The sequence below is a fragment of the Aphelocoma coerulescens genome, chromosome 2 (genome assembly GCF_041296385.1).
Source record: "Aphelocoma coerulescens isolate FSJ_1873_10779 chromosome 2, UR_Acoe_1.0, whole genome shotgun sequence".
In the NCBI taxonomy this organism is placed as follows: domain Eukaryota; kingdom Metazoa; phylum Chordata; class Aves; order Passeriformes; family Corvidae; genus Aphelocoma; species Aphelocoma coerulescens.
Genome location: NC_091015.1, coordinates 16,978,552 through 17,000,136, shown reverse-complemented (window position 1 = coordinate 17,000,136; position 21,585 = coordinate 16,978,552). Strand labels below are relative to the sequence as shown.

The 21,585-nt window shown below is 37.6% G+C and overlaps 1 protein-coding gene across 1 annotated transcript in view; it reads left to right on the top strand.

The window, feature by feature from the left end:
• MYO3A (myosin IIIA) overlaps positions 1-21,585 on the top strand; it is a 116,370-nt gene that overhangs the window by 27,606 nt on the left and 67,179 nt on the right. The window contains exons 4-7 of the mRNA XM_069005741.1: positions 3,530-3,634; positions 4,408-4,507; positions 18,576-18,652; positions 19,925-20,070. Coding sequence (XP_068861842.1) covers positions 3,530-3,634; positions 4,408-4,507; positions 18,576-18,652; positions 19,925-20,070 — 428 coding nt within the window. The remainder of the gene's footprint in view (positions 1-3,529; positions 3,635-4,407; positions 4,508-18,575; positions 18,653-19,924; positions 20,071-21,585) is intronic.

The following is a 21,585-nucleotide window of genomic DNA, read 5'->3' as shown; positions in this document are numbered from 1 at the left end:
TCATGTGAGTTCACAAGGTTTGCAACAAAATAATAGCTACCAGCACCTCCCTTCTCTAGATGCTTCACTGAAAACTAGAACGATCTTTTTAAAAAATTATCTCTGTTGCCTTCATGATTCTTGTCATCCAAGCATTTCAGTTGGCTTAACTCAAACTGAGCAGCTTTGGTAAGAGGGTACACAGTGTTTCTACCGTGGACAGCATGCTACTGAGAAGCAGCAGATATAATTACAAGCTACAATATTTAACAACACCCCAGGAAACTTTCTGTCTAGCATAATAACTAACTGCTAAATAATGTTTATCCCATAATCTCTCATTAAAGGACTGTATGAATCAAGGTTATGTGATTTTTTTTTTTTTTAATGATTTAGGGTTTTTTATTCCTATAAGTTTCTATGGAGTAGATCCTGATAAACATCCCCAAGGATAATTTATTTACCATCTGCTCAAATTCTCAAGCAAGCATGGTCCATCACTGTATTGGGCAGGAGTATCATAACTTTCTGTAGCTTCTTGTTTTGAAAGGGAAGAGAAGAGCCTGACTTTTTAGGACAGGGACTTTTTGAAGTGTTCATGATACCTTTGGATTGAGTACACATGCAACTTGCTACCCTGAGTCAGGAGAAAGAATCACCATTTCAACTTTAGTTATGTGCATAGTTTTAGGGACATGTGGCAGCTTCACCTGCAAAAAATGCACAGTAGAGATAGGAAATTAGAGCAGAGACAGCATTTTAGCCATTATGGTAAAAATAGAACAGGCTAATACTAACCTGTGTCATCGTTGTCGTCATCCTTCCCCCCTCCCACCCACACAGTGTAGAGCACACACATACAGTGTCTGCCATAATCTCCTTTTCTAATTGTAGTTGTATTCCAATAATCCCTTTTCCTCCTTATGGCTGCTTGTATTCTAATACCCAGCCTTTTTTCCCCCTCTCCCTCCTATGCTGGTGGTCTCAGAAAAATATTAATTGTCTGATGTAAGTAAAAGTACAGCTCTTTGACACAGAAGCAGCAAAAGAAAAGTTGCCCTGTGTGTGTGTGTGTGTGCAAGAACCTGTGTCTATAACATCCTCAGCTGAACTCTGTTTAAGCAGCCACCCTGCCTTGGGAGTTGGCAGAGAGTTTCCATGGTGGTATGGCTGACTTCTGGTTTCTTTATTTCAAGACTTGTTTAGCTGAGCTTTTGCATACCCATGTTCGGGTTTTGTTTGGTCTAAAATAATCACAGTTTTAATATTTTACATTACCTGATATTTTAAGTAACTGTTATCTTATAATGCAGGTATTTATCTCATAATAAGGATTTATATCTTATGAGAGTAGTAGAAAAATTAGTTAGACCAGCATATTAAAGGAAGTAAAAATTAACATTGCTGACCTAGGCAAATAAATTCAGTATTGGCTTCACTGCCTAAACATTAGAGGGTGATTTCTGAGGTGTAGTTTCTCCCTTCTTCTGCCTAAAAAAAGAATATATTCCTTTTCTTTATGTTGAACAGGTATACAGCTCTGTAAAGAAAAAAGATCCCTCTGTAAGAAGCAAAATATTATATCTCATATTATGAGATAATGAAGAAAAATAGTTTTAAGAATATCGTATGTGTAATGTATTTCACAGTTGGTTTGTTACTTCTCAGACAGTTTCAATGCCCTGAATTCAGGTGCATTAAATTTACCAGGATTATTGTCATAATCCATTTGGTTTGATTAAATATGTCGGTGATGTGCCAAAGTTAAAATGATGGAAACCCTGAAAAGATAATGTCATTGTAAAAAAAAAAACTAACTTGAAAATGTTGATGTAGAAGACAGACCAGCATGACTAATGACAGTAAATGAAATCCTGCTTGGGAATCTGATCCTTATCCAGCAAAGCATTTAATCCCATCATTTAAGCATATGAGTTCTTCCCTCTCTAAGCATGCATATTGTCCCACTTAGGTAAGGGAGAGGTTAAGTGAGTTCCAAGACTGTTGCCATAGAGCTCAGCCTCTGTCAGACCAGAGCCCTTGCTGACCTGATGGGGGACACATCTTGCAACAAGAGTTATGTATTGAATGGCATTTCTGGAGGCATTCTTGTGGTGCAAGTTCAGTGCAGCCTAGGGGTTTCAAAGATAATGAGAGAATTATTGTTATGTTTCGGTAAAAAGGGATAGAAAATGCTTTATATGGTAAGGTGCAAGTCTTTTTTTAATTGCAGCACAGAAAAAAATGTAGGGGTATAGAAGAACAGATGAAAAATATACATACACAAAAGAATCTGATGCCTAGAATTCTGCAGTTGAAAGGTTTTACTGGTAAATTATGCCCTTGATTTGAATATACTTCAAAAGTAGTGAAAAGGAATTACTGTTTTGTGCTGCATTGTTAAAATACCTTACATGGGTATTTAATTTCATGTGAAAAGCTACTGGATGATGATCCTGTATAAGAATTGAAGTTTATTTTACTGTTCTATTGGAAGCAGCTACCCCTTTTTGGAGACAATGGCTCTTCAATCAATGAGTATTGTCAGGTGCATTATGGATAGTTTAAGGGCTTAAGTGCTAATTTCATCTTTGCAGATGTGTAACTCCTACAGTAGTAGGTACTCCCTAACATTACATTGTTACTTCTTCCTGCGGAAAAATTGTAAGTGATAAAAATGAACATATGAGGTACTGCAGTCTAAACAACCTGCAGGTAATGTGTGCTCACTATTGTTTTTAGAGAGCAGCGCCAGGTCTCTTCTTCCCACGTGTATGGGACAGGACAGGGGTTTGCAGGAGTCTGGCTGGACTCTCTCCTCTGGAGAGTGAGAGAAGATTGTCCAGAGTGGATAGTGGCTCTACATCTGGAACAAGGAGCTGACAGGGTTGATGCAACAAGGGCTATAATTAGTCTTACACCCATGGCACACCTTGTTTCAGTGGAAGACCTTTCTTTCCACAGTGCTTTCATCATATTCCACAATACCCATGCCTTGTGTATCACACCTTCCTATGCTAGGAATTAAGTGCTGCTTGGCAAAAAGGGCAGCTTTACTGTTGGAAGATTTCATGTTAGGGAAATTTCTCTGCTGCCTGTCTTCTGAAGCCTTAAATCCATTTTATACTGTACATATCTTTTGTACCTGAGAATTGGTGTTGTAATAATGTGCATTGGTGGTGAGTTGCACATGATGAATATAAGAAGCAATTAGTATGCCCCACAAAATATGCCTTCACAGCTAATTTATTGCACTGTAATCAACTTCTGTTTCAGTGAAAAGCAATCATGGATACAGGAAAACAAAGAGATAGACTACTGTACTTGTGTTTGGGCAAGAAGAATTAAATGCAGAAAGTAGTGAAAAAAAATCGGCAAAAATTGCTGTGTATGTTGTTTGTATAAATGGTAGACTTAAGGACAAATTTGTGGTTTGTCAGTTTAGTAGAATCTCATTTGGCTACAGATACAAAAAAATACTGAAAGTAAAAACCAGGTGTCTACTCCAACACTCCCTAATTCCTTTTTATATTCCTCTTGTGTTTTGTAGCTGTGCAATGGTGGATCTGTGACTGATCTTGTGAAAGGATTTCTGAAGAGAGGCGAAAGGATGAATGAACTTATAATTGCCTACATTTTACGAGAAGCTCTGATGGTAAGTAAGATAAGCTTTCAATGAAAGGATAGTCAATATTCGGCTCATACTTTTCTAAAATTAATGAAGATCATGTCCCCACTAACACAGCTCACTATCTTGTATTATAGCAGTGTTTAATGAAATCAAGGCAATGTTTGATTAGGATAGTTCTTTTTAAGCAAGCAAGGTAAATAGCAGTTAATCTGTTTGTTTCACTATTAAGAGAATGAAAATTGATTCCTGCCCATTGATCAATTTTCTTAGTAAATACAGTTCAGCATCAAAATTGCTTTTCTTTTAAGAAATAGCAGAAATATCATCAAAATACTGTTCAGCTTTCAATGTCTGTATCCAAACTATTTTTATAGTAAAACAATCCACATATCTAGCAAATTCAAGCCCTGCTACAAGAATTTGGTTCTGCTCATTAGGATCAAATGTCTTTATTTATCATTTCCTTATAACTGAAATTTAACTTTCTCCAGTGGAATTTAGGTCTTAGTAGTTTTCTTTGAGTTTATGCTCTAAAGGTATTATATGTAGGTTTATAGTGATATTTTTCTGCTTTCATCTTAAAATTTCTATTTGACATAAAGTGTGGCAATTAAAAAATAGCTTTTCCTTGTCATGTGGCAAGTGGTTTTGCAGTAAGAATGACATCCCTGTGGTTTTGGATTTAAAAAAATCTTTTAAATATTTTTCATACCTTTCTACTACCTTGTTGTTTCTGCAAATGTAATACAGAGGACAGAGCTGTTGTTAAAAGTTCATGTTTGCATCTCGCCTTCCAGGGACTTCAGCACTTGCATGAAAACAAAACTATCCACCGTGATATTAAGGGAAATAATATCCTTTTGACCACTGAAGGAGGAGTCAAGCTTGTGGATTTTGGTATGTTATGTTTACTAATATATACCCTGTTTTATATTTTTAAAATAGAGTAAACAAACCAGAAAATATTAACTGTGTTAATTTTTTTTTAAGTTTTTGGGTTCTTCATTAAAAATCACTTGGATTACCAAAATTACTTTTTTTAACTTGATAGAAATTTTAGTAATTTTGGTAGTGCTGTTTCAATAGAATGGCTAAAAACCAGACATTATAATATGGTTGTGGTAAGTGCCAAATGCTTTGAGGCACAGAGTAAGTGAAATGGCGAAGTGAGTAAATAGGATTCAAAATAAGGTTGGTGTTTAGTTCCTCCAGGAACTGTACACTGGTTCAGTGAAATTAGGACCTGATAGGAAAACGCTTCATGTTTTATATGAGAGCATTATCTAGTGAGCTAGATATTGTGAAGAATGGGAAAGCTCCACCTCAGACACATATACTTCATTAATTTGATTTAAAACAAAGCAAGAGATACTTGAAGACAGTAGAGGGAGAAATATTGTATAAGTAATCCCCACTTTCTAAAGTCTGGGAAGACTAACAGATTTTGGCAAATCTAAGAATTGGCATTGAAAAGGTCAGTTGAAGTCTGTTAGGGCTAAAGTGACTCTTGAATGCTCTCATCTTTGGTGTCACCACCAAAAAGGAAGAGGAGAGACACGGGTAAGTGGATGCAACCTGTTATTTATCAGCCATACCACAGTGATTTGCCTTAAAAGTTATTGTTGTTTTATATGAGGGGTATAAAAATTTGCAATGCTTGTTGTTATGAACCATTATCTTCGGGTAGAACACTGTCTTCTTATGTTAAAATTAAATTTATTGGTCACTATTTCACAGCACAGCAGACAACTGTAAATATTTTTAATTCAGCAGATGGAAAATCTTTATTTTTCCTTTAACCTCCTATTTTGTTAATTATATTGATTCAATTAATACATAACAATCGTTTAAACTAACCATGGGATTTTAACTCTCTATAGTATAGTATCTTCCTGCCAGTAGATTGTATTTATGGAACTCTCATGACTTCACACACAAAATCCCCACAACTGTTAGGGTTAGTAATTCTTCTAAAATTTCACATATTTCTTTTATATTCCTCAGACAAAATCTTCCATTGAAAAATTTTCATACTTCCTAAATCATCTGCCATACACTTTCTAGTATTTTCTGATAGTCTGGAAGTTTAATGTGAGGCAAAACCCAGTATTTTAATGTGTTGTGGATACTAATTTTTTAAGGTGCTGGAGGCAATTAGAGGATTAATACTTATGAAAATTAATTTACTTATGCAGATGTCAAAACATACAGGCTGTAGGGATGAGGACCTGAATTTTTTATTCCCCAGTAACTGCAATCTACTGATAAGGCTGTAATTGAAAAATAATCTTAAATTCTTGTGGGAGAATTGTGATGCCAAAATACAGATTAGACCATGCGCAAGAAATATGTATGCACACATTTTTGTGGGCTCAAAACTGTGGGACTGTAACAGCTGCAGTCCTTCCTCTCAAAGGAGTATATAAATGGCACTTTAACTTAGGAGTAGATTGCAGAGGTGGCTTCCCCCCACCTCCCCAAGAAGAAAAACAATCTGAAGCCAATAATGAGTAGTTTCAAATGGAATCAATTTACAGGCTTCCTAAAATCATCATGGAAGATGTACCATTCACCATTCAGGCTGCCGCTTAAGGTATCCAGCTGGGATTTGTGAGATTTATGTCTTCTACTTAAGGGGATTTAATCCCACATTAATCAGATTCCAAGATCATGTTTTAGCCAGGAATGTGAGCTGATGAAAATCTCTCATGTTGGTATTGCTACAGACTGTTGTACATAAACATTTATTGTATCAGGGACTTAAACTCAGCCATCTTTTATTATACTGGCCTCTAAAATTGACAGGCTACAGAGTAAGATAGACACAGAGGCACAGTGTACTTTCCATCCAGTAAATACTCAGAGGAAGCAAAATTTGTGGTTTAGACCGAACCAATTATTACATGGGGCCAAACAAAGACAAAAAATCCCAACCCAAATATTCACATCACCCTTTCTAGTGTGCACACAGCTTTTCTGTGTGGAGAGGGGAACAGAGGCCTCCAAGGACTCCTTCAACCACCGAACACACATGACCAGGGAAGTGACCCCTTCCCAAGATAATTTTATCTGCACCTTTCTCCTGCATGCTGGATGCTGATGAGATGTTCCTGAAGAAGCCTTTGCTGTCCTCCCCTGATACTATTTATGGTGGTTTTCTTCTGAACATAAATGCTGTGTCTGAAAGATGGGCTTGTGAAGTGCCTTATGGAACACAAAACTAGAAAAAGACCTATTCTCAGTCTGTGTGTGTTGTGCAATCATTTAATTTGTACTTGTGCTTTTTTTGTCCTTTTTTTAAAATACATTTAGGAACTTTTTAAGAGTCAAAAGTGAAAAAACAGTCAACTTTCAGTGAATTGAATCAGTTTTGAAAAAGGGTTTTTTCCTTCATTGCTTTAGTACACTTTGAACTCAGTGTACAGTGTTCTGCCATGATGAGTCCTTCCTTGCACAGTGGTACCAACTTTTCAGAAGCTGCATTTTGTGACACAGTTTATACACATTGCTTTATAGTCATTGTATCATAGGTATTTATGTATGCTGGGACCATAGTTTCTGAACACTGCACAGTCTGTAATGGATAACCTTCACAACACCCTTATGGAGAAGTAAATTACTTTAATTCCCAGTTAACAGCTGGGGATCTGAAATTTTGAGAGACTGAATTGCTTGAGGTGGCACAGAAAATGTAGGAAAAAGCTCTTCCAAAATCCAGGCTAACTCCCTGAACTGTTTGCCATTCTAGAGGTACTGACAGTTAAAGAGATATTTGAAAGAATACCACAGCCCCACAGCCATGCTTCACTCAGACTGCTTTGAAGAGTGACATTTTTGCTTTCCCTTAAAATTCTGCTGTAATATTCTTAATCACCCCAGTCAAACTCTCATATCTAAGAAACACCCAATCCCAGTATAGATTAATGATGAAATCAAGTCCAATACCAAAAGGAAGCCTAAAAGAAGGTTGGAGAAAGACTATTTACAAGAGCATATAGGGACAGGACAAGGAGAAATGGCTTCAAACTGAAAAAGAATATGTTTAGATTCAATATTAGAAAAAAAAAGTCTTTACAGTGAAGCTGGTGAGGCACTGGAGCAGTTTGCCCAGAGAAGTTGTGGATGCCCCATCCCTGGAAGTGTTCAAGGCCAGGTTGGATGGGCCTCTGAGAAAGCTGGTTTAGTGGACAGTGTGCCTGCCCATGGCAGATGAGTTTGAACTACATGATCTTTAAGGTCCCTTCCAACCTAGGCCATTCTGTGATTCTGTAACATCCCACAGTAATGCTTCTGGAGCTCAATTGCTTATCAAGGAGCTGCCAGATTAGTTTAAACTGTCCAAGCCACAAAAATTTTGAAATACTGTTACCAGATATGCATCCTCTTGCCTCACATCCATCCAGTATGATAGTTTAGATCAGCAGAGATAAACAAATTAATTTTTATTTTCTACAGATAATGAGTAGCAGTCAAGGGGATCTACTGTGACAGTGTCCACTGGTCACAGATTCAGTCTCTAAAGTCATTAAACTTCTAAATACACTAATAGTCCATACTTTCTTTGTAAGAGAAGGCTGACTGAAGGCAGTTTCACTACCTGAACATTTGTGGGAATTAGCTGTTAAGCTGTTCTGATAGAAAACCTTTAGGGTAGGACGTTATGCCTGAGAATTGCAGCAATTAGGCTCCAAGCAAGGAATATCCTCTACCACATCATATAGTTGCATTATGTTCAAGTGTAGCTGCTATGTCTTCAGTGTAAGATAGAGATTTGATAGCAAAATATACATTTACAATAAATTCCCTGCAGCACTTTAAAGAGTGACTGCTATGTAATCTGTTGTATAAAAAGAACTGGAGGCAAGCAAGGTGTGAATTAAATTCCTTTTTGATAAATATTCCCAATTATAATCACAGTTTCTTATTAGTGTTCTGGGAAGAAAGTTTTTACATCTGTTTCAGAACTCAGCACCCAGCAGATTGATGTTAAAAAGACAGATTTCAAATGAAATTTTAGCCTCTAAAAGTGCAGAAAATTAATTTAATGAAATTTAAAGAAATTAATGCCAGATAGGTTTTGAAAGTCATGTGACATATTTATCTGCAACCTTTGCTGCCTAAATATCTGTCAGTATGTGATCTTTTTCATCAGTTAAAAAGCTGGCCTGAAGTCACTTGAACACATAGCACTCTTCACCTGTAGTAAAAATTCATATACTCATCTGCATCTCATAATGTGTAACCAATTTCATGGGATGCTGAGGGTATAACATATGCTTCTGCTGACAAATACTTGCTTCTTTGAACAGTCCCTCTCAATTCAGTTTCTTTTCTTGAAATCAGATGCTGCACAGGGCCTTTCATGTATTAATGTCAATCTAAGGCACAGTTCTATAATGTGCTATTTCAAAATGGGAGAAAAGGAACTTAGATTTTTTATTACTATATTATTATTATTATTATTATTATTATTATTATTTTAACTTTGATGTGAAAAAGTCCAAATGACATTTCATTTTGAAAGGTTTTAAATTATTTCTGAAACCCCCTGCCATTTCAGTGCTTCTGGGAGCTAGAAAGCCAGAGCTTTTCATGCTTATGTGTTTTTGAACAAAGAGGATCCTAGAGGACACAACTCCCTATCAGCAAACTCAACATGTTGCTGGTGTCTCAGAAGCCATGGAGGAAAGAACCATTTTTCCTCTAAAAGTTTTGAAACCTATGGTCACATGGCAAGTGATTCTTTTAGCTAAAAAGAAGAGACTGTAAGGCTGATGGAAAATTTCTCTTTAGCTATGTTTTGGAGGGTTGACCTTTAGGCTGATAGTCTTGACCAAGAGCACAGGTAGCTCATACTTCTTCGGGACTACTGAAACCTGCTCTCCCAGACTGGAAATATCTCAAGACAAGCAGCTGTTGCCTTGGAAATGTCCAGAAAAATTATAAATTATACTCCTCAACTTAGGAAATGCATATTTTTCCAGCAGCACTGTTTATTTCTGAAGGCCATGCCTGTCTATGCATCAAACATACTTTCATACCACATGTAGTTAGACTTTTGCTGTTATTACCAGGAAAGGTCATTGGGAAAAAAAGTGAGACATCTAGATGGATATTAGAAATATTCAAGTACCCGTAAGGAAAATAAAATGTGGGCATTCATTAAATCTTTAGAATTCAAGCCTACTTCAAGCTACAAGAGATCCCATGATTCCCCATAGTTTGCCCTGCAATGTAACTGTGGGGAAGGGGATATTGAAAAGGGTTGGCACTGTCCATTTTCAGTTTCTTCTTAGGCACTTTGCTAATAGTACCTAAAACTCTCCATCATTAGAGGCTCTGGATAAGCAATACATAGGAAAGATCTTTGGTTTTTAACATGTAAAGCAGGTTCCAGTGGAAAACACGGAGAAAAGGTAATGCAGCCTCACTGCTTCTGGCAGATGGTGGAAAAATACAAGCTGTGTTGCTGCAGTTAATAGAATAATGTCTTCAAGTGTTCCTTTAGCACTGTGGATAAATAGGTTGCATAATTAAAACATGTATTGTAATATTAATAGAATATATAGTGAAGGTAGGGTGATTTTTGTACTTTAAACATGCTTAGTTTGCATTTTTCTGCTTTTGTGTCAGTGTTGGGTGTAGAAGTTGTATGTGAATATTGTCTTGGCATTCCAAATGCAGTTTCAGATATCCCACTTTGCATATAGCTAGTACAGTTTTATCATGGACAGTAGCCAGGGTCAACTAGAGATTTAACCTGAGTATAACTCAATGGCGAAAACCTGAATTGGGAAAGGGAATATGTATTGCTCTATTTAGACATACTGATATGGCTTTGTTTAACACTTGAACTATTGCTTCTATGTAGTTTGGAAACTAGAGGTAGACAGAGGTCAGCTTTTGTGTTTGGAATGTAATTGGGTTATTATTTTCCTTTAAAGCTATTTCAAGTCTTTCCAAGTTAAGAAGAAAAATAAATCTTAATACTGGTGTTTCAAGATGGTCTTATTATTATTATTCAAAATTGCAATTTGGTGAAACTAGTCAATGGCAAGATTGTTTTGGTAGTGTATTTTTATATTCATTCTATGTTTACTTTAAAATATATACATAATTTCATTTGGGCAATAATAAATGAAACTATTAATTACATAATTCAATTGAGTTATTAAAATTAATTTACTGGGTTTTTTCTTCCCTAAAAAACAGTAATTCTGCCAACATTCTGTATTGTGTCTCAGTAGTGGTGTACTACTTCTTCCTTACAAATTAGAGACTGTTAGTAGTGCTTTACCACTACTAGTGATCAATAACAATTGATCAACATACGTTACAATGCACAGGTGTTTTTGTTAAGTTTTGTTCCGTGACATTTATGCCTTTTCTGATACAGAAATACAGGCCAAAATGTTTAAAATTCTGTGAATGTGCTAAATAGGTTGAGTTTTTGAAGTGTAGCTGAGCCAGAAGCTGCTGTAATGACAAAGTAAGAGAAGTAAAATCAGTTACACTGTACAGCATGTCCAAAACAATGGGGACAATCTCCATGGAATAATGAGTCCATGGTACAACTGCATCTTGATAATTCCTGGTCTTCTGATGCATGAGGGAGCTTCCTACTGGTCCTGTGGGGAACAAAGCATCTGAAATCTCTGGTCAGAGGCTGGGGAGGGAACCACGGCACTGAGTGTCATCCTTTCACTGTGACACTTCACCGGCTCTCCTGTCATCTCGCTGTGACACAGTGCTTTGGCCATTCCTAACATGACCTAAATGACCATGAGTAGCCTTGATGGATGCAGTTTGTTGGCTGATCACAGATCAACCTGGCAAGTGTCTGGGGCATGTGGCATTGAAGAGGCCAAGAAGGCTCCCAAGGACTGTGCTGAGATTGCACATGGCACAGATCGGGCTGCAATGGAGGGAGTCTAGAGCCACCTTGTGCTCAGAGAATAGGTTGAGAAGTCAGTTGTGAGTGATCCAAGTTTGAGTGTTGGGCCATTTCAGTCTCTGTCCTTTTTAATATGTATCATCATTCCCAGCTTTGCATGTCCTGCTGACATCGAAGAGGAGCTCAGCATGACCTTGAGTAGTGTTCCAAACTTCTGTTTCTTACTTATTCCAGAGTAGTCAGAATATCCTATTTTGTCCTTCTGTACTTGCCCTGCATTAGCTATAAATGCTGTCTGAATCATTCTGCAAAAATGAAACAATTAATTAAAATAATTTAATTTGAAAGTATTCAAAAATAAAATAATTTTCTTTCTGCCCTTAGCTTACTTTAAGCAATGAGTCATAGCAAGACTTGTATTTGTCTTAGTCATTCTAGCATGCATCCATAATAAAGCTGTCTGCTTCACTGGTTCAGATCAAAACCAGGCTGTTATTGTGTTGTCATTTCTGTATACCATATAGCACGACATTCACCTGTTGCTGCTAAAATGCATCTACCAGGAGACTGTGGCAGAAGCCAATAAAAGTAAAAGACTTTGAAGAAAGCTTTCTTCCTGAGCAGCTTGTCAAACTGCTTTGAACCCAATCAAAGTAATAATTCCAAATTTTTCAGCCCAGGGTGAGCAGGGATAAGATGGATTGCATTGACTTGAGCTGTGGAGCTTTTTCATTGTTGAATGTTTAATTCTTTGTTGAAGGCTTAGTCCTGAATTTTTTTTTTCTTGGGGGGGGCACATTTGAATGAAAACCTTTGTGCTGTCCAGTAACAAAAAACAGAAATCATGTGGCCAAATGCTATATCCAGGATAAGCTGTTCACTTGGTCTTTCAAATATTTTCTTCTATTAATTCACATAAGGATGTCACTGGTGGCTTAAGCATTAAAGAAGCTTGACACTGAAAGCTAGTGTTGGATGCCAGAGATACATGAATTGAGAAAATAGTCCTTTTTGGCCAGCAAAGACTTCCACTTTGTTTTGTGATGGGTCACAAAATAGTCAACTCTTGAGGTTATTAAGAAATCCTCTGGTCTCACCTGTGTATAGTAAACCCCCATTCATTTTTTATGTGAAAGTTGAACCCAGTGACTTATTTGTGCTGGAGTAGTCCAGTCCTGAGGTATTTTAAATATTCTGTCAGCATAGGTGTTGCCAGTAGCCCAGATCATCACAACAGATAAACCATGTCACGGAACAATGAAAAATCTCCAGAGTTTTGCCAGTCATATAGGGGCAAAAAAATCCTTTTTAGGTGTCAAAGTGGCAGTAAGTTTGAAATCTAAGGTATAAGGAAGGCAGCCTCTGAGAAGGAGGAATTTCCTCACCATCACACTGCACCAGATTGTGTGTAGCTGTACAAGTCCCTGAGGCTCTAGAGAAGACTAATTCTCCTATCCAAGTACATCTGGCCAATTGTGCAACAGGACAACAAATGTTCCTGTGCATCCCTTTCAGGAAACCATATGAAGCCCTGAAGCATGAGATTTGATTAGAATCACTGGTGGTGTGATGTGCTGAACTGTCAGGAGCATGTGGAGGGGAGTCTGTGATCACCTGTTTTACTGGAGGTCGTGTCTTTAAAATGAAATATCTTGGATTTCTTAAAGCAAGAAGTTGTATTAAACCCTTTTGTTTAAAAAAGATTACATATCTCACAAATGTAGTGAACGTTCTGCCTTTTCTTAGAGCACTGTTTGTCATTTTATTATCAGTATGTACCTCATAATGATTTACATTGTGTCAGATTTAGGGTTTTAATTTTTTTCCTTGTATGCTTAAAAATGTCTTTTCTTTGTCTTTAATTCTCATGGTGGGTGAAAGCCACTGGACTTTCATTTCTTTGACATCCATTTATATCACCCTGTATTTGATAGTATAGATTGTTATCCCCTTTTACTCCATGTCTCTTGGTTTTGTAGTAAAAGTCATAGATTTTTCGTCTCCCAGGGAGTTTATATATATGGTCTTCTTGAATACTAAGCTTTTGATCTTTCTGGGCCTTTTGGTTATCTTTTGGATATGCCTATTTCAGTTGAAAATTTGCATCTGCAGTGTGTGTTTTCCTGAAGGTTTGGGAAACACTTGTTTTCAACTTTAAAACACACTATGTACATCAAAATAATACAGAAAGATGGAGAATGGGGTGAAAAAGGACATGGAAAAGGTGGAGGCACTGAATCTCTTCTTTGCCACAGTCTTAACTTGTAATCCCTGAAACCAGTGGAGAAGTCTGGAGCAAGGCAAATGTACGTTCAGTAAAGGGGAATCAGGTTAGAGAGCGTTTAAAAGAACTGGATGTACACAAGTCCGTGGGGCCTGTTGGGATGCACCCAAGGATGCTGAGGGAACTGGCTGATGTCATTGCAAGATCACTGCCAATAATCTTTGAAACATCTTGGAGATTGGAGGGGGTTCCTTAAGCAATGAAGAAAATTATTTTCACTCCAATCTTCAAGAAAGGCAAGAAGGAAGATTCAGAGAACTACAGTCTGGTCAGACCCACATCTGATCTCCATCACAGAAAATGATGGAGCCAGTAATCGTGGAAATCATTTCTAAACATAGACAAGAAGGTGACTGGGAGTAGGCAGCATGGATTTATGAAAAGCAAGTCATGCTTCCTCATAACATAATGTAACACCTTTCAACATAAAATGCTACTGAAAATTCTAATCTTTTCTATTTCTTTATTTCCATCTTATTGGTCAGAACCTGATTTTAAGTTCTAGACTTAATTTGAGCCCTTATCAATGAGAAGAAGTTCTCAAGCATTCTTTTCTTGCAACAGCTCACACAAGAAAACTGTATTGTCTCTGTGCTCTATTCATTTGAAAGTTTACTTTTGGGGTCAGTTTATAATCTATAAGGAATTTTGAATATTGACATTGTTTCAAAAAGGTTCTGAAGCGTCTCTTGTCAAGTCATCAAACCAACCACTTGTCCCCTTATTGTCTGTTAGTAACATTTTCTATAAAATATCTTTATGCTTTCTATTCATGATGAGTAATTAAACCTGGGAGAAGCTCTTTGATCTGCTTTTACAGTCTTAGTGGGGATGCCACTGCATGTGGTTTCATGCAGTTGCATACCTGGTGTGTTGTGATGTTTGCCATTTGGACTACCAGAATTGCCTTGGTTTAATATTGTTCTTTCCCTGTTGTCTTTTGTCATTATGAAGTATGAGGGAATTGCATGATTGAGGTTTTTCTTCTCATTTTGTATGCATTTCAGCTAATCTCTCTGAAATATTCTGTCTGGGTATGTATCATTACACCAATGCAACCTGAAAGAAGCAAAGAAATGAGTGTCAAGTGTATCAGCAGGAATTGAGTTTTAACTCCACCACTGTTGTGAAGGAAGTAGCTACTTCCCAGTCTGAATCCTGACAAGAATAGTAGCTTCTTCTCAAAGTGAAGCTTAAGGTCCTAGTGGAAAACCATTAGGACCTGTTGCCTTCAGGTCTACTAAAAAAAGGTGGAATCGAGTGATTTATGAGAGACTGACTTCACACCTTCAGGCAAAGAGATGAGGAAGGAGAGGCCACTTTTTGCACCACACAACATGGAAGAGGAATGGCAAAACATACCTGCCAGTGGGCTTAAGGGGAATGCAGTGTAAAACTACTGCTGTTTCACATCAGTTTCTCTAGGAGATTAAAAAAACGTTGGGAAATAATTCAAAGCATTTTTGCCTGTTTAGATCTGCAGTGTTGACAGTGTAAGCAGGTTTTGGTCCACACACTACCTTGAGGAATGATGGAGTTACATGTCCTTAATCTACAGAAGGTCACAATGAGGATGTTTTGGTAGTGAAATGTACACTGAAGGCACAAATAAAGAAGGAAAAATAGCTAAAGGAGTGTAAACCCTTGGGGGTAAGGTCAAGGTCATTATTTGTGAATCCAGTCTCCCTGCTGTGTCCAATGTGAGATCAGTACAATTTACTAGGGCTCGCCATTCCCTCACTAGCATCAACCACTAATATGTGCGTACTTCTGTCACAGGACATCATCATAAAGTGATGTTGTACAGCCTCCCAGTTCAGATCAGAATATTGTCTGCTCAGATTGGGCACTATGAGACAAGCCATTCCTAATAATAGGGAACTTATTCTGCCCTGTTTTTCTTGAGTGCTAAGATCAGGCGTAGATGGCTTTACTTGCAATGTTATTTCAATATGTCCGTTTTGGCAATGAAAATCTTGAATAATACTCATAGTGTAAGTGTCCTGATTTTCAGTTTTTATTATTAAAATGGTGCCTGAAAAACTAAAAAGAAATGCAGCTATATGCACAATATTTTCTTTTTTGTTGTGCATTGGTACTATTAATGCACATATTTATAAAGCTCTTAGCTTTCATGAGAAAAAATAATTTGTGTGTAATAAAACACCATTTTATGACATATTTTATATTTTCTTAGGATAATATTTAGTTCATCTTGCAACAAAGGAGTAGTAAATGGGAAGGGGAGGAGCAAGATAATTTTGTTTGAAAATATATAAGTTTAAAAAAGTGGCCAGCCATATGCCTGACTGGTTACTGAAATGCTGGAAGAAATGTTACTAAGTGTGGAATTACATCATCTTTCCTCTATACACAGAAAAAGCCCAAGGAAATATCATTTGTCATAAGGCCTCCACTGCATAATCTGAAATGCCACTTTAGTGCTAAGAGCAAAAGGATTAAAAAAACCAACCAAACGAAAAGCACACAAAACCCCCAAGAGCCTAAAGAAAGTAGTGGTGAACAATTCAAATTAAATCAGTTTTTTACTGAAATAAAAGAACGGTGAGGAGGAAAAAATCTTCAGTTCATTTAATAACTACAGTTTGAAGAGGGAAAAAACCCGACAGTGAATAGACAGAGAAGATTGAACACATTAATGTACCTTTTATATTTTGTTCCTTATCTCTACAGAACGTTATGATTATTTATAAAATCTGACACTGAAATAATAAAAATATAGTTAGTGCCTGCCTTTGCCTGCAGATCTGAATCCCATTTCCTTGTCCAAGACTGCAAAAAAAAGAGCTATGCACAGGGGACTCCCACAACACGGAGGAAGGGAGAGTAGCCTCAGCTCGCTCCAAAATCAAGGACCTCACTTAATAATGTCTGTTGGCATCCCTGCAATGGTTTCAGACTTGAGGTGATGTGTGCTTAGTAAATGACATGTTTTTCTGAGAGGTCAGAACAGCCACAGACTCTGTGAGCCGGAAGCTGGACCTCAGACAACTCCTTGAGATGGTAAAAACAAAGCCCCTGCTTAGCTGAGTTGAAGTAGGATTGATGGACTTTGAGCTAAGACTCACGTTGTCCTGCTTTACATGATGCATAACACTGTATTGGACTTTCTGCAGACATAAAGAGAGGAAAAGATCCAGCTTTCTCAAGGCTGGTTTAGACTAGAGGGGGGCAACCACAAAGGCAGTGGTTGCATTTATCTCAAAGGAACAGGCAGGGTCTTCCTTGCAGCCTTTATTTTCAGATGTTGCGTACATTTCTGTGAGAGCCAAATGCAGATATTCAGTGAATCAGAGCTGAACATGTAGCTTTGGAGTGAAAAAACAGATCAAGCTCTCCATGGTTTCTTAACTGCACTGAAAAAAACCCCAAAACTATCAAACCCTATCCAGACAGAGGTTTAGTTAATAGTCCAGACAGAGGTTTAGTTAATTGGATAGCTAATGTGAATTGCTCTTGTTATGAATTGTCTGCAGGCTTTTCAGGAAGAGAAGGTCAAGCGTTTTCAAACTAGACAATACAGAGCTGAAACTGGACAGTGGTGCTCGCTGGAGCTTCATGTGTTTCAGAAAAATGAGATGGAACTCACAGAGTGAAACTGAGTCTTTTTACATTTTAAAGAAAAAGCAGATGCATGTGGGAAGGCAAAATTGGTGAGCTCCAGTGTCAGTCAGACTGAGGCTGGAGCATGTATACGTACAGCACAGGACCTTTCTGGCCATCCATTGCATCAGCTCTTCAAGAATATGCCTTTGGTGGACCTCAGTGTTGGCTATTACTCAAATCCCTAATAGTTTAGGGCATGCAAGCTGAGGGGCTGTTTTTCTCTATGTGTGGACTTCACAGTTAATTGTGACTCATAAATCCATAATGGTTTAGGGCATGCTGGCTAAGGGGCTGTTTTTCTCCATGTGTCATACTGTCCCCTTTGCATGCACTAAGAGCTATTTCCAACCGATACACCCTTGTTTTGTAAGGAAGGAAATTGGTGGCAGGCTGCTCAGAATTGTGTTGTAGCCCACTTGAATTTCTAATATTTCAGTGTCTTTTAACTCAAAACTGCAAAGAATCTTTAAATTTCAGAGTTCACTTTCCAACTCTTGGCCTGAAATAGTTAATTCCGTAAACTACAGCTCATATTGCAAAGCTGATTTACAGGATTGTTGCTTTGAGAATGTGCTTTGAGCATGGAGAGACTTCTGCTTTTGTAAGAATTTTTGAGGTTTCACTGTTTTGTTGTTTCTTTTTTATGGCAGAGGAGTTAAGAGATGAGCATAGGTATCTTTTATAGCATTAACATGAAATACATATATGCATATATATGTGTGTATATATATACATATATATACATATATATATAAAATGAAACAGACATTTAGTGTCAGTACTGAGCATTAGAAGCTGTGGAAGGTACAGTACCCCTCCACCCTCCCTGAAGTCTTTTCCTGCTCTCTTAGAACAGGATATAGAAAACCTGTAATTAACCTGTCAAAATATATGGAGTCAGATTACTAATCAAATGCTCATTCAGGACTGAGCCCCAGTCCTGCTGAAGCCACTGGAAACAAGGATGCGGAGAACCTCTGCTGAAGTGCTGGGCACCTTTCAGGACTGGGCCTCTCTTTCCAGAGAACTGGGAAGATGCATTTGAGATTCTCATGCGGAGGAAGTTGTAGCATGAGAAGATGAGGATGTCACCCTTCAGAAGGGCTGTCTTGGATGGAAATAGCCACTGCTCTGATGATAGCTTGCCCTCATTCTTCCAGGTGTGTCTGCTCAGCTGACCAGCACTCGTCTCCGTCGGAACACCTCCGTGGGCACCCCATTCTGGATGGCTCCAGAGGTCAGGTTTCAAAATATTTTGTCACTGGTACTTGAGCTGCTGTATTCTGCATTTCTTCTCTTTGTCTTTCTTCCTGGTCCTTTCACCAAATGAAACAGCAATGTCCTTTTAAAAAGTGTTTTAAACCTTTTTTTTCTTACATGTTTGGAAAGATTAAGTTAAAATGGGGTTTATTTTTGAAATTATAATATTAGAGAGAGGGAGCAAGACACTGAAATGTTTACTAAAATGTTAAAGAATATAGAGTACTACTACTGATACTTTCCAGCCTTTCAAGCTCTGAAACTATAGATATCTCATCTCCCCATGGATGGAAGGAGAGCAGGTTGGTACTGTGACACATTATAGCTTCTTCTTCTTTGACTTCTACACCTGGAAAGTTTTAATACTATATATCCATACTTGTTGCAGCAAGAAATGGAAAATGTTATTATGAATGAAGAAGATGCACTGTGATTCTGTGGAGGTTTTTCCAAACTGAAATTCAAGCATTTAAAGATACATTTTAAGCTGAGACAGGAAAAATATTTCCTTATAAATAAGTTTATCTGCTTAGAGTATTTGTGTGCACACAAACACATGCAAGTACATCTGTTTATAGCACGTGGAACTGCTTTGTTTATACACATTTATTTTTATCAACATACTCTGTTCATACACATACGTCTAACTGTGTAACTGATGGCATACATGTTGGTTTAGATCTGCAGCTAATGGGATGAAAAATTCTAGATTCATCCAGCATTATGGATGAGCTGAAACGTATATGAAGTTAACTACTTTGCTGTGATCTAATGAACTTTGTCCAGATCCACTTGATCTGGAAATTGGCTGATTTAGTTGAATAAGGACCCAGTAAGATATAGTGAATTCATCTTCTGCTTTCCTGATTGTTGCACTTCATAGAGAGAGCAGTATAGTTGCAATAATTACTTAGCAGGAATAATCCATATAAAGAATTGTAGGGCTGCTGAGTTTCCTTCTGCTTCCTCAGTTGTGGGATGCAGTTTATCACCTTCAGCTGAAAAAGCTATGGATTTGTACCTTTTTTTTCATGTCAGAGAACATCTGGCCAGAGAATGTGGTGTTCACAGACACCTGCTTTCTCTAGTTTAAACATTGGGGGGGGGGTTGGCAATTGGATAGATGCTTTAGCTTTCTATATATGTGCATGTCTGTTTATTTCACTGGATATTCTGTAAGAGATTCCTCCAACTGGGGGTGTACTCTTAAATCTGGACATTTGACCATCCCAGTCTTTTACTCCAACAGGTGATTGCCTGTGAGCAGCAGCTAGATAGCTCCTACGATGCTAGATGTGATGCATGGTCACTGGGTATTACTGCAATAGAGTTGGGAGATGGAGATCCACCCCTTGCTGACTTGCACCCCATGAGGGCACTCTTCAAAATACCAAGGTAATATCTTGATGTGTTTTGTTTGTTGACAGGTTAGATGGAGCTTTTTCCTTAACTATTACTTTCTTCAAACTTAGACCATGTAAAGACTTCCTTTATATTATTTATACTAGGAGATAGGTTAAAAATACTTTGCCCAGCTCTATTTTCTGCAGGCTCTGCTTCAACCATGTGTGCACATTGAGAAGTTGAGAGCTGACTGTAGCTACATTTCAGAAAAAGTCATAAGGTGTTCTCCTGAGTGGGCTGCTGCCACATGAATGCAGGACTTACTTGAGTCCCATATATTCTGTTACAAAGAATGACATATGATAGAAATACAGTCTGAATGTGCCACTGTGGTGAACTGGTCCCATACCTGTCTTCAGGAGTTATCTTCTGTCCTTTGAAGCAAAGGTTGTTCCACCTCTCACATACATTTAGGCTTCAGCTTTTCATTAGCTTGTGCTGCTTCTGGCAGTTCCAGTGTTGCTGTGCTTGGGCAGTGAAAATAGCAACTTCTTTTGTGGTTTTTGCTTTGAAGCTGAAAATGTAAGTACCCAAAGTGCCACTTACGGCATTTCACAGAACATCAATCTCCAGGTCTGTAGGTAATGATCATACAGTAGTAGTTTGTGGATTTCATCCTAAGAACTGGAGCAGTACCACCACAGCTGAGCCCACATAGTATATATAAGTGCTTAGAGTCCTTTTCAGCCGAGATGCCCAAACTAATTTAAATTACCTATAGATTTAAGAAATCTTGGCTGACTTGGCACTGAATCAGACTATGAATGCTCTTCTAACCCTTGCTTGCTATGGGAAAAGCAGTTGCAAACTATTGTGGTCAGTCACTGGAGGTAGGACTTAAAAAAAACTTCTGGTTTATACTCTTACAAGTACTGGGCACCTCTCTGCCCTGGAGCAAATATAAGGTGAATACCCTTTTATTCCATTAGGTAAAACCTGAGAGTGATAGAGCAAACATTAAGCCACACTTAAGAAAAGAAGTTATGGTTGATTGAAAAGAGACAGCAAGTCACCTCATCTATCGGTCGGTCATTCCTTTTGTCTTCACAGCTGTACTCAGTGAAAATGTCACCTCTGAATGGAAGAAGACTGTCAAGACCATTTCAACTGAATTAACACCTAGAATAAACAGTTCTAACAATAGAAAAGAAAGCAGTCTATTTTTTTATAATAGATCTGTATTTAGACTTTCACTTCTGACTTATCTTCTGATGAATGAGGAATAATTTATTAATAAAGAACCAGTTCCTTTGGACACTTTGTTCAGCAATTTGATTAATTCAGTCCTTCTGAGAAAACTTAACATAGAATTTCTTTTTAAAAATTCTCTTAAGAAAGTATATTGTTTCAGGCTTGAACGAAGGAACTTGCCATTACAAATGAATAGTGATTAATGGGTTGTTAGTTTAATTTCCTTTTATTGATTTGATTGAAAAAATTATAGTGATTCTTAGCTACACTTGGTAGATCATCTTGATGCTCTTTCTCCTTATTAGTTATGTAAAG